This window comes from Hypanus sabinus, chromosome 4 (assembly GCF_030144855.1).
Source record: "Hypanus sabinus isolate sHypSab1 chromosome 4, sHypSab1.hap1, whole genome shotgun sequence".
Classification (NCBI taxonomy): Eukaryota; Metazoa; Chordata; class Chondrichthyes; order Myliobatiformes; family Dasyatidae; genus Hypanus; species Hypanus sabinus.
The window spans coordinates 10,945,445-10,966,011 of NC_082709.1; the positions used below are offsets into that span (position 1 = coordinate 10,945,445).

At 41.5% G+C, this 20,567-nt stretch overlaps 1 protein-coding gene across 2 annotated transcripts in view; it reads right to left on the reverse strand.

Moving 5' to 3' along the window:
- Positions 1-20,567, reverse strand: part of cers6 (ceramide synthase 6) — a 282,104-nt gene that overhangs the window by 163,599 nt on the left and 97,938 nt on the right. For both annotated transcript variants that reach the window (XM_059966394.1, XM_059966393.1), the window contains exon 3: positions 18,015-18,145. In XM_059966394.1, the coding sequence (XP_059822377.1) occupies positions 18,015-18,145 (131 nt within the window). The remainder of the gene's footprint in view (positions 1-18,014; positions 18,146-20,567) is intronic.

The window sequence follows — 20,567 nt, forward strand, 5'->3', positions numbered from 1 at the left end:
CTGACTCAGGCAGTGCATTCCACGCACCAACCACTCTCTGAGTAAAAAATCTTCCTCTAATATCCCCCTTGAACTTCCGTCCCCTTACCTTAAAGCCATGTCCTCTTGTACTGAGCAGTGGTGCACTGGGGAAGAGGCACTGGCTGTCCACTCTGTCTATTCTTAATATCTTGTACACCTCTATCATGTCTCCTCTCATCCTCCTTCTCTCCAAAGAGTAAAGCCCTAGTTCCCTTAATCTCTGATCATAATCCATACTCTCTGAACCAGGCAGCATCCTGGTAAATCTCCTCTGTACCCTTTCCAATGCTTCCACATCCTTCCTATAGTGAGGCGACCAGAACTGGACACAGTACTCCAAGTGTGGCCTAATTAGAGTTTTATACAGCTGCATCATTACATCACCTCTCTTAAACTCTGTCCCTCAATTTATGAAAGCTAACACCCCATAAGCTTTCTTAACTACCCTATCTACCTATGAGGCAACTTTCAGGGATCTGTGGACATGTATCCCCAGATCCCTCTGCTCCTCCACACTACCAAGTATCCTGCCATTTACTTTGTACTCTGCCTTGGAGTTTGTCATTCCAAAGTGTACCACCTCACACTTCTCCAGGTTGAACTCCATCTGCCACTTCTCAGCCCACTTCTGCATCCTATCAATGTCTCTCTGCAATCTTCGACAATCATCTACACTATCTACAACACCACCAACCTTCGTGTCATCTGCAAACTTGCCAACCCACCTTTCTACCCCCACATTCAGGTCATTAGTAAAAATCATGAAAAGTAGGGGACCCAGAACACCACCTTGTGGGACACCACTAGTCACAACCCTCCAATCTGAATGTACTCCCTCCACCACAACCCTCTGCCTTCTGCAGGCAAGCCAATTCTGAATCCACCTGGCCAAACTTCCCTGGATCCCATGCCTTCTGACTTTCTGAATAAGCCTACCATGTGGAACCTTGTCAAATGCCTTACTAAAATCCATGTGGATCACATCCACTGCACTACCCTCATCTATATGCCTGGTCACCTCCTCAAAGGACTCTATCAGGCTTGTTAGGCACGATCTGCCCTTCACAAAGCCATGCTGACTGTCCCTGATCAGACCATGATTCTCTAAATGCCCATAGATCCTATCTCTAAGAATCTTTTCCAACAGCTATCCCAACACATACGTAAGGCTCACTGGTCTATAACTACCCGGACTATCACTACTACCTTTTTTGAACAAGGGGACAACATTCGCCTCCCTCCAATCCTCCAGTACCATTCCCGTGGACAACAAGGACATAAAGATCCTAGCCAGAGGCTCAGCAATCTCTTCCCTCCCCTCCTGGAGCAGCCTGGGGAATATTCCATCAGGCCCCGGGGACTTATCCATCCTAATGTATTTTAACAACTCCAACACCTCCTCTCCCTTAATATCAACATGCTCCAGAACATTAACCTCACTCATATTGTCCTCACCGTCATCAAGTTCCCTCTCATTGGTGAATACTGAAGAGTATTCATTGAGGACCTAGCTCACTTTCACAGGACATCTTTCCACTTTTATCTCTATTGGTCCTACCTTTAATCCAGTCATCCTTTTGTTCCTCACATAATTGAAGAATGCCTTGGGGTTTTCCCTTACCCTACTCACCAAGGGCTTCTCATGCCCCCTTCTTGTTCCTCTCAGCCCCTTAAGCTCTTTTCTTGCTACCCTATATTCCTCAGTAGACCCATCTGAACCTTGCTTCCTAAACCTCATGTCTGCTGCCTTCTTCCACCTGACTAGATTTTCCACTTCACTTGTCACCCATGGTTCCTTCACCCTACCATTCTTTATCTTCCTTACCGGGACAAGCTTACCCCTAACATCCTGCAAGAGATCCTTAAACATCAACCACATGTCCATAGTACATTTCCCTGAAAAAACATCGTCCCAATTCACAACCGCAAGTTCTAGCCTTATAGCCTCATAATTTGCCCTTCCCCAATTTAAAATTTTCCTGTCCTCTCTGATTCTACCCTTTTCCATGATAATGCTAAAAGCCAGGGAGCTGTGATCACTGCCCCCAGATGCTCACCCACTGAGAGATCTGTGACCTGACCCGGTTCGTTACCTAATACTAGATCTAGTATGGCATTCCCCCTAGTTGGCCTGTCAACATACTGTGACAGGAATCCATCCTGGACACACTTAACAAACTCTGCCGCATCTTAACCCTTGGAACTAATCAAGTGCCAATCAATATTAGGGAAGTTAAAGTCACCCATGATAACAACCCTGTTAGTTTTGCACCTTTCCAAAACCTGCCTCCCAATCTGCTCCTTGGTATCTCTGCTGCTACCAGGGGGCCTATAGAATACCCTCAATAGAGTAACTGTAACCTTCCTGTTCCTGACTTCCACCCATACTGACTCAAAAGAGGATCCTGCTACATTATCCACCCTTTCTGCAGCTGTAATAGTATCCCTGACCAGTAATGCCATGCCTCCTCCCCTTTCCCCCTCTCTCTATCCCTTTTAAAACACTGAAATCCAGGAATATTGAGAAACCATTCCTGCCCTGGTGCCAGCCAAGTCTCTGTAATGGCCACTACATCATAATTCCATTTATGTATCCAAGTTTTCAGTTCATCACCTTTGTTCCTGATGCTTCTTGCATTGAAGTACACACACTTTAGCCCTTCTACCTTACTACCTTTACACCCTTTATTCTGCTTCTCTTTTCTCAAAGCCTCTCTATATGTTAGATCTGGCTTTGCTCCTTGCACTTTTCTCACTGCTCTATTGCTCCAGGTCCCATCCCCCTTGCAAATTAGTTTAGTTTTCATGTTTTGTTTTACAACAATGAGTCACAGTGGATTTAATTTCCTTTTCTGACGCTGATCAGCAGAAAAGTGTCTTTCATGTCAAAGTGAAAACAAATCTCTACAAAGTGATCTAAATTAATTACAAACGTAAAACACAAAATTATTGAATGCATAAGTATTGACACATCAAATCATCACTGGTGCAGCCTGTAAGTTCTAAAAGTAACATAATTAGTTAAAAGCAGATCTGTTTTTCGAGACCTGAGTGCTGTCAAGGTGTTTCAATCGTTTTTAGTAAAAATACACCTGCATCCAGAAGGTCCAGCTGCTGATGAGTCAGTATCCTGGCAAAATCTACACCACGAAGACAAAAGAACACCACAAGCAACTCTGCAAAAAGGTTATTGAAAAACACAAGTCAGGGGATGGATACAAGAAAATTTCCAAGTCACTGAATATCCCTCAGAATACAGCTAAGTTAATCATTGAGAAATTGGAAGAAGTTGTAAAACCGTCTAAAGCAGGCCATCCTCAAAAACTGAGCGACCATGCATGGGTCTAGTGAGGGAGGACACCAGGAAACCTATGACAAATCTGGAGGAGACAAATGCTTCAGTCACTGAGATGGGAGAGACTGTGCATACAACTGTTGCCCGGGTGCTTCACCAGTCGCAGCGTTACGAGAGAGTGGCAAAGAGAAAGCCGCTGTTGAAAAATCTCACATAAACTCATGGCTCGAGTTTGCCGTTTAGAGGTGTCTGTTGTAGTGTGGAAGAGGGTAGACAGAGTGAGTCTGGCCGTGGTGCTGGCACAAGGGAAGCTTACCAGATACAAGGCTCCTCACCTCACCTCTACTTGGTGGTGCCACTTTCCTGTATGTAGTGAGTACTTGATGCATGGGTGCTCAATGGCTTTGCAATAAATGCATGCTGTTTCTCCACCGGTGTTCATGCTCTTGTTTGGGGAGGGATGGCTGGTTAGGGGAGCTCTTGCTAACTACATGGGATCTGGCAGATGACATGCCAATTCAGAGGACCTGAGTGATGAAGGTTTTGAGGTTGGTGGACATTCAGGTACTCCAAGTGGGTGTGATGGTAATGGGTCAGCTGCACTCCGCCATGAGGGTCCAGAATTCCACGGTGTACTCCAAGACCGACCATAAGCTTTGATGGAGGCAAAGTATCCGATCCACTGTTTCCCATCCACTTCCCAGAAGATCAAAATCCCAGCGCATCTCAATGGTCAAAGTTTTCATATTTATCCCAAATGGTGGTTTTATTGTCCCAGTTAGCAGTAGCCCAGGTCAGAGCTCACCCAGTCAAGACAGAAATAACAAGGGTAACTTTGGTTCATCTGTAACATACAGAGATATCTAGAGCCCGAAGTCTGAGGCACACTAGGACGGGAATTTGTGGCATCAGGTTGGAGATTCATCAAATCCATGGTTTTGAGGGAAGACATTGCCCATCACAGTGCTGCTGTCTGGAGACAGAGTTAGTTAGGAATGGTGAGCAGATGATCAATAACTTCCTGTTGCTTCAAGATCGTGTGCTCCTGTTGACAAACGACTTTCTTTTGACAAGCATACTCCACTGTGTCAATTTGTTGGTTCACTAATCCTGTTAGGAAACATAGTGGAGGCTTGACTCAAAAGCAGAGCGACAGAGATGATTTAGCAGTAAACCATATAATAACAAGTCATGAGGGGACAGAACATTAACGAGAACAGATACTTAATACAACAAGGCAGGGTAACTGAAAGCTAGGAGCAACTGGTTGAGACTGACTCCTTCTGCTCCTCCTCCTTTTAATGGTGGTTGGCAGTCCAGCTTAAAGATGCATTACCACCACCAACTGGACTGGAGTGTGGTGTAGAGAATTGGGAAATAAAACCCCTACTAGGTCAAGTTGTCAAGTCACTTTCTATTGTCATTTTGACCATAACTGCTGGTACAGTACACAGTAAAAATGAGACAATGTTTTTCAGGACAATGGTGCTACATGAAACAGTACAAAAACTACACTGAACTACGTGAAAACAACACAGAAAAAAAGAAACTACACTAGATGCAGTCCTACCCAGGACTGCATAAAGTGAACAAAACAGATCTTTATCAAATGAAAACTAAATTATCCCAAAAGCCCTATAGATCGCAAGTAATGAAAGACACTACTGTGAATTAAATTAAAGTCACTTCCATAACTTAATAAAGTTTTAAAATGAAAACTATCAACTCCAAAAGATAGTAGTGAATCCTGCATTTTATTTCTTTCAATCTTATATGCTTCACACTGTAAAAAATTATGTTCAACTATTTTATAATGATGTCAAAACCTACACATCCCAGAGCGATGTTTTCCAACAAGATACAAAGAATAATTAAGCCTCGTATGCCCAATGCTATGTTGAGTTAGAACAAGGACAGTGAACGAGAGCTGGGTTAAAACAGGCTGTAGGTGATGATTTGGAAATGAGTGGCAGCTGACTTCTGTTACTGGGGAAACCAGGAGGTGCCTGTCTGTTATCAGGGCAGAACCTGTGCAGGCATGACAGATATGAAATTTGTCCCAGATTCAAAGTATATCTCAAACTCCTACCTCCTTCTAAGGTGAGATAGATTTGTCCTTTCCATCTTCATTCAGGGTAGGACACAAGTTACGAGGCAGAACCATACCTGCCTCCATACACATCAGTTCAAGTGTTATGAGTTTTTTTTATCATATTACACAGCTGACCAATGTTCATATTTGAGCTGATGACCCTCCATAACCTCTCTTCGTAACAGCACTTTGTAATTGCACTTACATGCAATTATGAAGGGAGTGACCCTACTTTCTGAGAAGTTTCTGTAGATTCAGCATGATATCTAAAACTCTGACAAACTACTCTGGATGCTGGTAGAGAGGATATTGATTGGTTGCATCACAGCCTGGTATGGAAACACCAATACTCTTGAACGGAAAATACTGCAAAAATAGTGGATATGACCTGGTCTATCATGGGTAAAGCCCTCCCCACCACTGAGCACATCTACAGAGTGCTGTCACAGGAAAGCAGCATCCATCATCGAGCACCCCCACCACCCAGAACATGCTCTTTTCTTGCTGCTGCTGTCAGGAAGGTGGTACAGGAGCCTCAGGACCCACACCAGCAGGTTCAGGAACAGTTATTAGCCCTCAACCATCAGGCTCCTGAGCCAGTGATGATGGCTTTACTGGCCCCATCACTGAACTGTTCAGTGGACTCACTTTCATGGACTCTTCATCTCATGTTCCAGATATATATTGCCTATTTATTCTTACTATTATTATTTCTTTTCTATTTGCAGTTCGTCATCTTTTGCACTTTGGTTCTATGTCTGCCCTGTTGGGTGTGGCCTTTCATTGATTCTATAGTGTTTCTTGGATTTACTGAGTATGCTATGAGAAAACGAAGCTCAGGGTTTTATATGGTGACATATATATACTTTGCTAATAAACTTATCCTATGATTATACCTGCTGATTACACACAACTATTAGACATGATGTCCAGCATCAAGTGATGGGGAAGTCAAAACTTAATTTGGTGAGGAAAATCAAAGCAACTGTTCTTAAGTTCAAAGTACATTCATATTCAAAGTATGTATACTTTATACAACCTTAAGACTTGTCTCCTAAAAAAACCCATCAAGCTATTGGGGTGGCATGGTACACACGCATTACAGTACCAGTGACCTAGGAACAATGCTCACTGCTGTCTGTAAGGAGTTTGAACATTCTCCCCGTGACCATGTTTGTGCACCGGTTGGTAGGTTAATTGTCCCGTGATTAGGCTAGGATTAAATCAGGGGATTGCTGGATGGCATGGTCAAAGGGCCATTCTACACTGTATCCCAATAAATAAATAATAAATAAATGAAGACCTGATGTGCAGAGAGAAAATAAATCATGCAAACAAAAAGTGCAAGCAAATACCATTCTGAACTAAAGTCCACAGACACTTAGTTCAACACAGAGCAGAGCAGTGATCTGCACCAGCCCGTTCCTCGTTTCAGGCCTCCACACCCAGACTTTTCAATTTGGCCTAGCGCCTAAATCATCCAAAGCATCAGGTTCAGTTGCCTCGATACACTCTGGGGCCTAGCCCGCGCCACCTCCATTCAGCCTGTACCCGACCCTCCCATCCCTCCCATTATGAAATACTTCTCATTGTCATTAGTTCTGTATTTTTTTGCATCCATTTGTTTGCACCACCTAGACTCTGCAAAACCTGGGTATCCTAACACACCAGCAAAGAAGCAGCTTCGCAGCCGTAGTAAAGCTGCCCCAGCATCTCTAGTGATATGGTTTCACTTACACTTTGTCTACCTTCATTGGTTTATTGTCCACTCCTGGCCTCCAGCGCTCGAATTTCCTTTAGCTAAACCATCATAACCAATGCTTATTTCTTCTTGCTCAGCACTCTTGTCCTTGCTTCACTCACTTAATTTGCCCACCAACTCTCAACAGATTAATTTAATATGGCTATTTGGAACCCCTCAGTGATTCTCATAACTTTATCCCTTCAAATCCCTACAGTGGTTAAGAAGGCTTGTGATATGCTTGCCTTTATTGGCCAAGACAGAATACCAGAAGATGTTTCCTCTGGTGGGAGAGTCCAAGACCAGAGGACACAGCCTCAGAATAGAGGGGCGTCCTTTTAGAACAGAGATGAGGAGGTATTTCTTTAGCCAGAGAGTGGTGAATCTGTGGAATTTTTTGTCACAGGCAGCTATGGAGGCCAAGTCATTGGGTATATTTAAGGCGGAAGATTCTTGATTGGTCAGGGCATGAAGGGATATGGGGAGAAGGCAGGAGACTGGGGCTGAGAGGGAAATGGATCAGCCATGATGAAATGGTGGAGCAGACCAGATGGGCCATATGGCCTCATTCAGGTCCTATATCTTAATGGGTTTATGGTCTAATACAAGAGCAGGAACACTGATCAAGTGTAGAACAAACTAGTGCTGTTAGACTCCTGTAAGAGTGATGTGATTGCAGAAGGAAGGGATTTATGTTATTGTTGACAGGGCTGGAGAATTATTGTTCTTTGGAGAGATTAGCTGGAATGAAGTCAGTTGCTTTTAAATAAAAAAAAGCTGATAAGGGATTTAATTGAGCCATACAGAATTATGAGAGTCCTAGACAGCATGAACTTGAACAATCTATTTTCCTTAGAAGATGACACAACTAATATTATACAGACAATTCAATCAGTAGGATTAGACAGGAACTGAGGAATTTTCTTTTTTAGACTCAGATGAGTAACGCTATTGGAACTAAGTGCATAAAAGGATGGCGATGGCAGAAACACTCGCATAAAGTACAGTACTACGCAAAAATCTTGGGTGTACGCACAGTACTGTAGTTTTGCCAACTTGGAGTGGAGAGTGAGTTTTTAAATCTGGTGGGAGCAAAGGATGTTGGGAATGTTGGGGGGTGGAGTGCCACTGGAGGGGTGGCAGAGAAGGTATGCCGGGGTGGTGAGTGGCATGGGTGCAGATGCACCCAGCCCAGGTACACCAGGCAAAGTCATTTGATTCCAAACAATTGGTTTATTAATCATTACAAAATGTCTCTCTGGTGCTTCCCACTCCCTCCCCTCTCCCTTCCCACCTTCCCAACCATGATACTCCTCTCCCTGCCCCCTTCCCACTCTCAGTCCACAATAGAGACCCATATCAGAACCAGGTTTATCATCGCTCAAGTATGTCATGAAATTTGGCTTTTTTGTGCAGCAGTACCATGCAATGCATAAAATTACGGCAGTACTGTGCAAAAGTCTTTGACACCCTCCTATAGCTACGTGCCTAAGACTGTTGTATACTACTCTACCTGGATGAACATGAAGAGCTATAAACTAAAAGACAAAAAAGCAGGAGCTATGAGATGATATTAACTTGCCTATTTCTTACCCAGCAAGGACTTAATAGGCCAAAGGATCATTCATGCCATAATTTCTACAAACGTTCTTGTAGCTTTGATTGTCCTTTACCCCATAAATTATAGACTTATGACATTATTATGGATGGAATTTCAAAAGTTCAAAATATTTTCACTTGAAGCAGCTTTTCCTTTCTACTTCATAATTTTAATCTAACAAAATCTTGAAACGGTATTAAATCTAGATTTATTAACAGACACAACATCACTTTTAGTTTATACTGGGGATATTTTCTATCGTTCTACTGAGAGAAATAATTTAACATGGCCCCATTGATAAATGGTTAGAATATGCAGTATTAACTGGGTTAGTTTTGGGGATTCGTTACACAAATAAAAGAATAATTGTGAAATCAGATTTTTCAAGCTTGAATTATTAATAACTGAGTTTGTTATTTTGCTTTACTCACTTTTATATACACCAAAGATGAAGGCTACTCCCATGACATTTCAAACTGTAATAATACAATTTCCTGATGGTTCATTAAACTGAGTCTTTTAGAGCCCATTTTTCCCTCACTATTCCCCAGTGTCTGCTCAATGGAAATGTTTTTATCTTGAAAAATTCTTCTGTTTCCACTGGTTGCCTGGTGTATACCCTGATGAAATATGCTTATTTCTCCTGCCTCACGAATAAGAAAAGCATTTAATTTATCTTAGAGGATATTATTCTTCCTTGTCATGCTTTACTGAGAAGGAACCCACTCAGTGGAACATTTAAATGCCTTGGAGCCTCAATACTCAGTTCTGAGTTGTCCATGGTGGTAACAGGCAACAGTTCAGCTGAAACAGCAAAGCACGTATCATTATCAGAAACTTTGCTTACTTTGTCTCCAAAACCTGCACCACTCCTTTCATTCTCCTCCATGAGTAAAATTTACTTTTACTAAAACTTATTTAGCAAAGTAAATTTTATTATCGGAGTACATACATGTCACCACATACAGCCCTGAGTTTCTTTTTCCCATGGGCATACTTAGCAAATCCATAGAATAGTAACTATAACAGGATCAATGAAAGATCAAGTACAGCTTTGAAGACAACAAACTCTGCCAATGCAAATATAATTAAACAACAATGAATAATGAGAGTATGAAATAACAAAATAACGAGTCCTTAAAGTGAGATCATTGGTTGTGGGAACATCTCAATGGACAAGTACAGTTATCCCCTTTAGTTCAAGAGCCTGATGGTTGAGGGGTAGTAACTATTTTTGAATCTGGTGCTGAGAGTCCTGAGGCACTTGTACCTTTTGTCTGATGACAGCAGCAAGAAAAGTGAATGAACTGCATGGTGAGGATCTTTGAGGATGGATGCTGCTTTTCTATGACAGTGTATCATACAGACATGCACATTGATTGAAAGGACTTTATCTATGATGTGCTGGGCCAAATACACTATCTTTTGTAAGATTTTCCACAGGATTAGATAACAAGGGTTCTAAGTTATCAGAAACCTGCCTAATCTATTGCAACATACAGTATGTTACTATGATACAGATTGCTTAGGAAGAACATAGATGACCATTCACAGAGAATATTTAAAAATTGTGCTTGTAAGGTTTATTCAGCCATGTTATGCTATTTTCATCACAGTAAGTTATGAAATCACAAGCAGATTTAGTTTAGTCAAATTAGAAAAGAAGGCAGAAAAATTATCGGTTAAAGATTCTCTGCTTATACACGTTTAAATATATAAAGGTCGGGATATTTTCTAAAGATTTTTTGACAGAATGCCTTGACAAAAAGAGAACAAATGCTGAACTATTTCAATATAAGTAAGCTGAGCAAGAAGCCAGCAAAGTAAGAACAGAAATTGAACTGACTGAGGAAGATTCTTAAATTGTTGCTATTGCACACGACTGTTTTCTGACTCACAGTACCAAGACTTTGGCACTACGTAGTTGGTTCCTGATTCTTTTAATCAAGAAGGTAATGAGTTGGCTGAAATTTCTGCAAGCATATATGCCTTCACCCAGTTAGGAATGGAGCCCAGCAATCAGATTTAGTAGTGAATATATATACATATAAATATTTTTTCCTGGGAAAATGCTCCCCAGTCTTTGTCTTTGCTCTTTTCTTGTACTTGAATTTTGATGTTTCCTCAGTTCAATCAACCAAGAAGTAAAAAACAAAGAATACAACATCACTCAAACCATAAGAGTTCCTGTGATGCTCAGTAGATACTGCTAAATCCTGGATTAGTAATTTATACATTAGCTGAGGCTTACTTACCTAAGGTTGTGCTGAAGTATGCAAATAAATCAAAGTTCAAAATGTTCAAAGTCAATTTATTATCAAAGTACATATATGTCATCATATACAACCCTGAGATTTATTTTGTTTTGGACAAACTCAATAAATCTATAGAATACAGTATCAGTGAAAGACTGCACCAATTTGGACCAGTGTGCAAAAGACAACAAATTGTGCAAACACAAACAGAAACACATGACAATAATAAAGAAATAAACTATAAATAGTGAGAACATGAGATGAAGAGCCCATTTGTTGTGGGAACATTTCAAAGATGGGGCAAGTAAAGTTCAATGAAGTTATCCTCTTCGTTTCAAGAGTCTAATGGTCGAGGGGTAATAACGGTTTCTGAACTGGTTGGAATGAGGCCTGAGGCTTCTGTACCTTCTTGATGGCAGCAGTGAGAAGAGAGCATGTCCTGAGTGGTGGGGGTCCCTGATGATGGATGCTGCTTTCCTGTGACAGCATTTCATGTAGATATGCTCAATGGCGGGGAGGGCTTTACCCACGATGGACTGCGCTGTATCCACTACTTTTTGTAGGATTTTCAGTTTGAGGGCATTGGTTCTCTCCACTACTCATCGATAGAAGTTTGTCAAAATCTTTTTAAAACTCACCTTTAAGTTCTATTCCAAATGAGTTTTGAAATGATATGAAAACTAGAGATTCTTCAGATGCTGGAAATAGAGAGGAACATACAAAATTGCCAGGGAAACTCAGCAGTTCAGGCATGTATGGAAATGAATTGATGTTTGGGTTGAGAATAAGAAGGCAGAGGAGAGGTAAGAGGACAAACTAGAAGCTGATAGGTGAAGCTAGGTGGGTAGGGGAGGAGGGATGCTCAGAGGTGATAGGTGGAATCTGATCTGAGAAGAGAGTGGAGCATGGGGGAAGGGGAAGGAGGATGGGCACCAGAGGGAGGTGGTAGGCAGGTGAGGAGAAGAGGTAAGAGGCCTAGAGTGGGGAATTGAAAAGGGAAGGGGAAGTGGGAGAAAAAAATACCCGAAGTTGGAGAAATTGATGTTCATGCCGTCAGGTTGGAGCTACCTGGATGGAATACGAGGTGGCTATGGACTGACATTTCAGAACGAGAATGGAAATAGGAATTGGAATAGTTGGCTTCAGGAAATACTGCTATTTGCAGATGGAGTGGGGGTGCTCAACAAAGTGGTCTTCCAATCTAATTCTGCTTTCACCAGTGCAAAGGAGGCTGCAGCAACTGATGCCATTTAAAAATTGTTTGCTCCAAGCACTGTGTAGTGTCAAGGGCCACACAAGTTCGCTAGTTTGAAACTGTTCGGCAACAGTGTCCTGTCTCAACTAAGTGGCATGGCATCCCAAATAAACACCGGTTATCCAAGCTATCTTCTGGATTTCTTTTTGCTCTTGTTGTCCCAAAGAAGCGGCTGCCTTGATTAACTGATGGCCCAATTAATGAGAATCTACTGTATTCTTCTTTGCACGAGGAATTATGGCTGACCTTCTCAACATTATAGTTGCTGTTCAACTTACATTTTAGCTTAAGTTTTCTAACAATCTCTCCAGCATCCATTATTTAAATTGTGTAGAGACTGTAACTAAACACCCAATAACAAGTTGGTGTTTTTTGCAAATTTATCAGTCACAACATCATTTTGTCCAGATCTAGCACTGGAGGAGGTGCTACAATATGGGTGAGATTGTGAAGGGCTTGGAAAACAAACAAGGCAAAAAGTGTAAAATGCTTTGTTCCACATAGAGACATCACTTTCCTTTGACACCAAAAATACAAGAGTAATGAGTGAAGGGGATCTGAGGAAATGCCGGCTCACTTCACACTCGATGTTGGACAAGCAACCTGACAATTTAAATGTCCTTGGGATATCCCACCATATATTACAATCAACAGAATATTTTTCAAATACAGTATAATGGTTACTATAATTTAGCAGTTATTATGCATGGAGTACGGCTCAACGAAAATCATTAGTGTAGGTTATCACTTTTTGTTACACAGGCAATCATAGACTTGAACAACAAAATGTTCTGTCTCGTTTTTGATATTATTAAAATAACAGACACTTTTGTGAGTTATTTTAGTTGAATAGCCATCTATTAGATAGCAAAATAAATTTAGTGCATGTTCGGCCAACATATTCCAAACAAAATTGGTAATACTTTTTTTAACAGAAATACAGTATATCCACAATTAACTAAAGCTAATTTTAACGTAAAACTCATTTCAAATTTTACTAATGTGTCATGGTAATGAAAATGCATTCAAGGCAAAGCTGCATGTGTGAGTCAGCAGTTAATTTTAACTTATTGTATCTAATGACAGAATAAATTAAACCAGTGGCAGAGAAACGCTGAGGTGGGGGGGGGGGGGGGGAAGAGGAAGCAGTGAGCTGGAAGGTGATAGGTGAAGCCAGGTGAGCGGGAAAGGTAAAGGGTTGGAGAGGAATGAATCTGATAGGAGAGGAGAATAAACCATAGGAGAAAGGGAAGGGGATGAGGACCCGGGGGAGGTAATAGGCAGGTGTGAAGAGGTAGGCCAGAGTGTGGAATAGAAAAAAAGGGGAAGGAGGGTATTTTTTTTTAAACCGGAAGGAGAAATCAATGTTGATACCATCAAGTTGGAGGTTAGACAGATGGAATATAAGGTGTTGCTCCTCTATCCTGAGGGTGGTCTCATCTTGGCACAGGAGGAGGCCAGGGACTGACATGTTGAAACGGGAATGGGAATCAGAATTGAAATGTTTGGCCAGTGGGAAGTTCTGCTTTTGATGGATGGAGCAGAGGTGCTCCCCCAATTTACAATGGGTCTCACCAATGTAGAGTTGGAATGCTTGTAAAATAGCAGGATTCTGAAAATCATAATTTTTGTAAAATGCTTATGATATTCCAATCTCTCCATTGATCTCAAATTTATGTTACAATCTTTATTTCACTTTCTCTACACTGAAACAAAAGTATAAGCTGTAATCTTTGCTTTTTACTTTCTGATTTGCTGGCTTTGAGAATTCTTTAATTGAAAGACCAATTAATCGTGTGTGGCTCCTGTTATCATCAAGTGAAGTTTATTGTCATTTAACTATACACATGTTCAAAGTTTCTCCAAACCAGTGTGTAAAGCTCATAAGTACACATAACACACATATAATGCACAATAACTTAGGAAAGTAGAATTACATCTACAAATGAATTATGCATAAACAAAGTAAAGTGCATAAATCAAATATTGTGGGAACAGTACAATTATCCACTCACACTTTGAATGCGATGCGGCAGGGAGTTCAGAAGCCTAATGGCCTGAGGGAAGAAGCTGTTTTCTCATCCTGACTATAGTTGTTGTCTTTATGCATCGGAGACTCCTGCCTGATGGTAGAAAGTCAAAGATGGATGGGTGGGATCCTTGATGATACTGACTACACTACGAATGCAGCGCTCCTGATAAATTTCTCGATGGGTGGTAGGGAGACCCTTACGATCCTCTTGGCCTTTCTCATAGGCCTTTGTAGGGACTTCCTGTCTGATGCTCTGCTGCTCCCATGGGGATGCTATTTGTCAGGACACTCTCAATGCTGCTCCTATGAAATTCAGTTAAAATGGTGAGGCGAAGGGAGCCTCACTTGCCTGAATCTCCTTGGGAACTGGAAGCACTGCTGTGCCTTCTCAATAAATACACATTCACGGCTAGATCTTTAAGAGATCTGCTGTGAGCGCTCTACCTTCACTGTGGACTGCAAATCTGGGTCACTGCAATTAATTTTGCACCAGTCAACTGTAAATGCAGCTTAAGTCAGTGCATTGCATTACCGATTCCTCATCAAAGGAAGTTTTTATAATAGGCTTGCGCCAGCAACTGGGAATCAGCAATCAACCTAAATCAGCAGCACAATATATTCTGGTGGCATATGTAGATGGTAACATATAAAACATCATATAAAACAACAAATTAATAAACAGAGTTTGAAAAAAATATGTACTAAGCTGAACATTATAACTCACCACTTAATGCAGTCCAGTCAGACTTATCAACTCCAGCTCAATTCTTTTCAGTCTGAAAAGAGGATGCTGTCCAAGTTGCATGCCATCTTGGACAATGACTCCCATCCACTCCATAATGGACTGGTTAGGCACAGGAGTACATTCAGCCAGAGACTCATTCCACCAAGATGCAACACTGAGCGTCATAGGGCCATCAAACTTTACAACTCCTTCTTTGGAGTGTCAGACACCCTGAGCCAATAGGCTGGTCCTGGACTTATTTCTACTTGTCATGATTAACTTATTATTATTTAATTATTTGTGGTTTTATATTGCTATATTTCTACACTATTCTTGGTTGGTACGGCTGTAATGAAACCCAATTTCCCTCAGGATCAATAAAGTATGTCTGTATGTCTTTCTAATGCCTCATGTTAATTACTATGTCAACTGTGTGTCACGATGAGGTCACCCTCAAGGTGGAGGAGCGACACCTTCTACTCTATCTGAGTAGCCTCCAACCTGATGACATGAACATCAGTCCTTCCTTCTGGTTAACAGATTCCCCCTCCCCCTCCCCCTATTCCTCACATCCTTTTTTGGTCACCTCCTCCAGTAAGCCCACCTGACAGTCGACCTACTGAACCAAAGATTTTATAATGTATTGCTGCACTCTTGTCCTTCCGCAGAAATCATAATTCAAACTTGGCTGCTAAAGACTGTATTCTGTCAAAGCCTGCTACAACATTTTACACGGTAGATTTGCCAGGGAATCAAGTACAAGCAGATTAGATATATTGAGTCAGCATTATACAAGACACTTGTCTTGCTGGTCTGTCTAGGTAACTGTACACAAGCCTTTCCCCAGTGATAGGAATTTAACCGATTTGCATTAATCTGGAACAATCCAATTACCTGAGTTAAATGGGATATAGGAACTTAGTTTTAAGTCATCATCCACATATGCAATTTCTGTCACAATTTTTTAAGATAACCCCTTTGGTTGTCTTCTTTCAATTTAGCTGATTTAAAATGGCACTGGTGATGACCAATGACTACTTCTTGGCGGCAAAATACAAAACAATGGAAACTACAAAGCATCTTATTAATAATGCTTTATTAATAATGATCAATGCTAACAATGGAGAGGTGTGCAGGCGTGAAGCTAGGCGAGCAGAGGCAGGGGTAGAGATAAAGTCAAGGTATGCCAGAGGCAAGCAGAGGCAGGAGTGAGGAAAGTCCAGATGTCTGATCCACTTAAATGCTGGGCAGCGTTGGAGAGGTCAGGTACGGGCTGAATTGTGGCAGCGGGGTCCAGGCCCCAGAGCTATCAGAGAGCGAGGAATGGCCCAATGTTTGGATGATTTAAGTACCAGGTCAGATTGAAATGGTCAGGGTGTTGGGACCAGAGTAGAGTAATGGGACTAGTCTGTTTTCTGCTCCACAATGTTTACTCAGCTTTGCACTGAACTGAGACTATGGCCTGCTCCAGGTGCAGCGATGCCTGGCTTTGTGTCTGTGATCCCATGACGTTTACATAAGCTTTGCGCTGAACTGAGACTATGGCCTGCTCCAGGTGCAGTGAACTCTGTCTTCGTGTCTGTGATCCCATGGCGTTTACTCAGCTTTGTGCTGAACTGCTCCAGCTACAGTGATGCCTGGCTTCGTGTCTTTCATAAAACTTGACTTCTGAATGCTATTTGCTTACTTTAATTGCATTTTTTTTTCTCTCTGCGCATTAGGTGTTTGTTGGTTTTTTTTAAACAGGTTCTTTTAGGGTTTCTTTGTTTTGTGGCTATCTGTAATGAGACAAATTACAAGGTTGTATAATGCATAGATACTACGATAATAATTCTACTTTGAACTTTGATTCCCTAATTACGGATTAGTCTTGTGGTTCATCTCCAAGCCTGAAGCTCAGCTGAAAGACCAGTTCTGACAAAAGGTCAATAATCTGAGATATTTCTCTTTGCACAGATGCTCTGTGGCCCACTAAACAATCATTAGCATTTTGTTCAGATTTTCAGTAATTTGCTTTTGTTTGTTAGCACTTCATTGTCTTTCTGCCAAAGTTCAAGGCAGGACCTGAGCTGATGATTGAAGAATGCAAGAGTGACTTCATTTAACTTCCACACATCTTTCTTGATTCATAACCGTTCAGCAATTCTGCTTGCCGTGTTGCTTTATGGACTGCTGTGATCAAGCATTTTGTGGTTGTCCATTGTATGCGAAGATGGCAGAAAACCTGTGCGGGAGAATTTTTGAAGTGGAAAACTCATTGCACTGGGGCAGCTCCACTCTCTCTGACCTCAGAAGTTCGGGTCCTGTGGTACAAACTGGGGTCTCTCTTCATTGCGGTGGATGACCATGACTTCTCCTGTGCCTTGTCATGCCCTTTCTCAACACGGAGCATTGCAGGACCACCTTCCTGGCCATTGGATCTCACTGTCGATCTCATCCACCCAGTCCACATCTGACTTTGCATGCTAGGACAGGTGTAACCCCATTTTACCAAGGTATGAGGCCGCCAGCTATCGTCAGCTGGTTTAGCCTGCTTATTGAAGCGGTATCCTGGGGTGTGGCCACTGCCGCATGTAAACAGCTACTTGGAGTCAAAGGTGAAAGGTGAGTGCCCGGTGGAGAAAGGTGAGTGAGCTGCCCAAAATGGACATGACAGCCCCTTCACCAGAGGAACTACCAAATATCAAATCCACCCAGGTCACAAAATGTCTTTCTAATAGTGACTACCTCTCTTTTTCCCACAATTCTAATCAAATATGAATTTGTTAAATTTGCTTACGAAAACAAGTTACTAAAACACATTGGGAAACAATATTAGATAAAAATTAATCTTTGGTTATTAGCACTAAATAGGTCTTGTAAATCTGCCAGCCTTCTCTGCCAATGCTTGATTTTAAAGAAGTCAAAAGAATAAGTAAGAAAAATCATCCTTTGTTTCAGTCAGAATATAAGCTGTCTTCAATTCTGCATTAGTAAAACACAACAGGTTAAATCCGTACATGCTCTCACAGAATTTGGTGAGGATGCTGGGCTTTTCCTGGTTCCTTCTCTGCCGAAACCAGCGTTGAATTGTGCGAACATCCCAATCCAGTTGCTTGGAAAGCCCTTCCAATCTCTTCTCATCTGGATGCTAAAAATAAAAGAATTTAGCTAATTCAGAATTTGTTCTTAATAAAGAAAAATCTATCTACATTTACATTGTATGAGAGCGCTTCTCATCATATAACAGACATTGAGACAAAGAAGAAGGTACGCACAAGTCTATGAGATGGTTTGTTTAACTGAGGTGAGGGTTTAAGAGTAGTGAGGAAGAGGGAGGTTAATGGAATTCCAGTATTTACTTTCTTAATAGCAAATTACACACCAATACATTTCTTTCATAAATTATTATTGTTAAATCACTGTGTAAATTATTGCAGATTTCATATGATGTTAAACTGACAATTATTTCAACCGTGGGTTATGCTGCCTCATTTATGTAAAAGTGGAGACCCAAGAGACTGCAAATGCTGGAAGCATGATGCAGGTCTTGACTTCAGACGTTGAAATGCCTCTACTTTGGAATTTGCAGAGATTTGGCGTGACATCTAAGACTTTGTCAAACTTCTATAGATATGTGATGGAGAGTATATTGACTGGTTGCGTTACAGCTTGGTATAGATACATGAATGCCCTTGAATGGAAAATGTTATAAAAAGTAATGGATATGGCCCAGTCCATCACATGTAAAGCCCTCCCTACCATGAGCACATCTACATAAAAGAGCATTGTAGGAAAGCAGCATCCATCATCAGGGACCCCCACCACCCAGGACATGTTCATCTTTTGCTACTGCCATCAGGAAAAAGGTACAGGAGCCTCAGGACTCACATCACCAGGTTCAGGAATAGTTACTACCCCTCAAACATCAGGCTCTTGAACCAGAGGGGATAATTTCACTCAATTTCTCTTGCCCCATTATTGAAATGTTCCCACAGCCAATGGACTCACTTTTAAGGATTCTTCACCTCATGTTCTCGATATTGATTGCTTGCTTATTTATTTATTTGTTTGTTTGTTTATTTATTTGTTTTTCTACCTGCACAGTTTGTTGTCTGCTGCACTCTGGTTGAATGCCCTAGTTGGTGCAGTCTTTCACTGATTCTTCAATGTTTAGTATTCTATGGATTTATTGAGTATGCCTGCAAGAAAATGAATCTCAGGTTTGTAGATAGAACATAGAACATAGAAATCTACAGCGCATTACAGGCCCTTTGGCCCACAATGTTGTGTAGAAACTGCCTAGAATTTCCCTACTGCATAGCCCTCTATTTTTCTAAGCTCCTTATACCTATCTAAGAGGCTCTTAAAAGACCCTATTGTATCCGCCTCCACCACTGTCGCCAGCAGTGCATTCCACGCACCCACTACCCTCTGTGTGAAAAACTTACCCCTGACATCCCCTCGGCACCTATTTCCAAGCACCTTAAAACCTCTGCCCCCTCGTGTTAGCCATTTCAATGGTGGGAAAAAGCCTCTGACTATCCACATGATCAATGCCTCTCATCATCTTATGCACCTCTATCAGGTCACCTCTCATCCTCCGTCGCTCCAAGGAGGAAAGGCCGAGTTCACTCAACCTATTCTCATAAGCCATGCTCCCCAATCCAGGCAACATCCTTGTAAATCTCCTCTGCACTCTCTCAATAGTATCCACTATAGTATATGGTGACATATATGTATTTTGATAATAAATTTACATTGAAGTGTAAACTTTGATAATTATTTCCATCTGTGGATGCTGCTCAACCCGTTGAGTTCCTTGACCAGTTTGTTTTATGTAGAAGTACCGCATATGGCAGTGTAAACGTAGATTTACTAACCTCAAGATCCTCTCTTCTTTAAACAAAGGCCAGACCAATTTCCACCACACTCTTGTGGTCCTCCTGAACATCCCACACTAGGCAACTGCTTTCTCAATCCCATTCACTTCCTTGAGCTAAAAGGAGTTACTAATGGGCACCTCTTAGCCTCTTCCTGTCACGTACAAAATATTTTTTACGCAATGCTATTCAGCTCCTTTGCTGCACTTCTTTTTCTGAAACATTGATGGGTGCATCAGAACCGAAAATTTTGATTGTCTATGCTATATCTTTGCTGGCCGCAGGCATGGTATTGTTTGGGAAGGAAGCAATTATGATGATTGAGGAGTGAATCAAAATGTTTGGTCACGGTATAATCCCAAAATGTTGTTCATTTCCATGCCTTTGGCACACCGGGCAGTAACCTTGCCGTTTCTTTAATAATTTGTCTGCTTTTTTTAAACGAGGCCCCAGCCATGGACCCTTCTGAGAGGTTGTGCTGCTCAAAAGCTTTTTTTTTTACCCTCTTACAATCCATAAAACTTACAGTAAAGTTCAAAGTAACACACACAAAATGCTGGAGGAACTCAGCAGGACATGAAGAAGGTTCTCAGTCCAAAACGGCGACAGTTTACTCTTTTCCATAGATAGTGCCTGGCCTGCTGAGTTCCTCCAGCATTTTGTGTGTGTTGCTTTAGATTTTCAGCATCT